The sequence below is a fragment of the Otolemur garnettii genome, unplaced genomic scaffold (genome assembly GCF_000181295.1).
Source record: "Otolemur garnettii isolate 467f Iridium unplaced genomic scaffold, OtoGar3 scaffold00001, whole genome shotgun sequence".
Taxonomy (NCBI): domain Eukaryota; kingdom Metazoa; phylum Chordata; class Mammalia; order Primates; family Galagidae; genus Otolemur; species Otolemur garnettii.
Window position 1 is genome coordinate 32,647,488 of NW_003852396.1, and position 1,990 is coordinate 32,649,477.

The window sequence follows — 1,990 nt, forward strand, 5'->3', positions numbered from 1 at the left end:
CACACTAATATCAATGACATATGATGCTATTAGAAAATAAAGAGGAAGGTATTTGTATTGTGTAAAATATTATTAAAATAAAGGTTATTAAACCTAATTTTTTTTCTTTTTTTAGAGACAGAGTCTCTCTTTATTGCCCTTGGTAGAGGGTAGTGGTGTCACAGCTCACAGAAACCTCCAACTCCTGGGCTTAGGCAATTGTCTTGCCTCAGCCTCCCGAGTAGCTGAGACGACAGTTGCCGGCCACCATGCCCAGCTATTTTATTTTTGTTGTTTCAGTTTGGCCAGGGCAAGTTTTGAACCCTCCACTTTCGGCATATGGAACCAGTACCCTATCCACTGAGCCACAGGCATCATCCTAAACCATCTTTAAATACTTACTATCTTTAACGCTTTTTAACACCACTTGTTGACTTCACATTTGATCTCAACTTAGGTTCCTTTCAAGCAGAACAATCTCTGGACTCTCCTTCTTATCTGTTGAGTCTTGATACTATAAATAATAGGATTCATCAAAGGTGGGAAAAGGATATAGATATTGCCCATGAGGACATGAACCAGTGGCGAGAGGTGTTTTCCAAAACGATGCACCATGGTCAGACCAATGATTGGGATGTAGAAAACCAAAACAGCACAGATGTGAGATACGCAGGTCTGCAAGGACTTGAGTCTCTCCTCTTGTGATGCAATGGCTAACACAGCATGCAGGATCATGGTATAGGAGATGATTATGAGCACAGCATCCAACAACAGATTGCTGATTACCAGGAACAGACCATAGATGCTGTTGAAGCGGATATCTGAGCAGGCCATTCTAATCAAGTCTTGGTGCAGGCAGAAAGAGTGAGAAAGGACGTGAGGACGACAGTAACTTAAGAACTTCAGACGGATGATGACTGGAGGTATAAGTAAAGAACTTCTACACAAGATTGCCACCCCAATTTTCACGATCTTGTCATTTGTTAGAATGGAAGAGTAGCGCAGTGGATTGCAAATGGCGATGTAGCGGTCAAAAGCCATAGCCAGGAGAACAGAGGACTCCATGAAAGACAGACCATGAATGAAATAAGACTGGGCAATGCAGGAATCCAGGCTGATCTCTTGAATGAACCCCCACAGGATCCCCAGCACCGTGTGCACAGAGGACATCCCCACGCACAGGTCAGTGAGGGCCAACATGGCCAGAAAATAGAACATGGGCTGGTGCAGGCTTGACTCAGTCCGGATCACATGGAGCACCATGCAGTTCCCCAGGAACACCATAGCATAGACAGAGGAGAAAGGAATGGAGAGCCAGAGATAGTAAGCTTCTAGGCCAGGGAAACCGGTAAGAAGAAAACTGGAACTACTGAGGTTTGATATAGAGATAGCAGACATTAAATAAAGGATTGAGAATATTTCTAGGAAGATGAAGATTACATAGATTTATGATCACCTAATTTATGGTAATTTTAATCTGCTTATGTAAAAAAAAAAGATAAAATTTCAGTAAGTCTCATAATCCCTGCAAAACAGTCCTAATTACTTATCTTTTGGGGCAAAAAACCCCTGTTGTCTATATAGAAATTCCAGGGATACTGACTACAGATGACAGAAGACTGGGATGTTTTATGCAGAAACAATAATACTAGTCAGCACAGGGGATTTAGATTTTAAGTTAGACTTCTGGGAGTCCCTGTTTATTCCTAAAGGAAGAACATTTATGATCATTGATGTTTACTGCTGCCATCCATGGATGCATCACTCTCAAGAGAATGAGAAATTAGGTTATTTTTACCTGGGTGGATACTGCATCTGTTCTTTTCACATCCATCAAAGGAATATAAGATCTCAAAAGAAATGAATGGACTGTTTAAAGTAATCTAAATTTGCAGAAATAAAAATTAGCCAAGAGAAACCGTACAAACTAAGTGGAATCAGAACTTGTTCGTACATTCAATATAGTTGAGACTTTGACTAAATTATTTACCAATTTATATTGGACTTTATT

At 40.4% G+C, this 1,990-nt stretch overlaps 1 protein-coding gene across 1 annotated transcript; it reads right to left on the reverse strand.

The window, feature by feature from the left end:
- Nucleotides 1–432: 432 nt before the first annotated feature.
- LOC100960193 (olfactory receptor 51V1-like) lies at nt 433–1,377 on the reverse strand. Its single transcript, XM_003780971.1, has one exon. It carries the CDS (start codon nt 1,375–1,377, stop codon nt 433–435), a length of 945 nt encoding a protein of 314 aa, XP_003781019.1.
- Between the last annotated feature and the right edge of the window lie 613 nt (nt 1,378–1,990).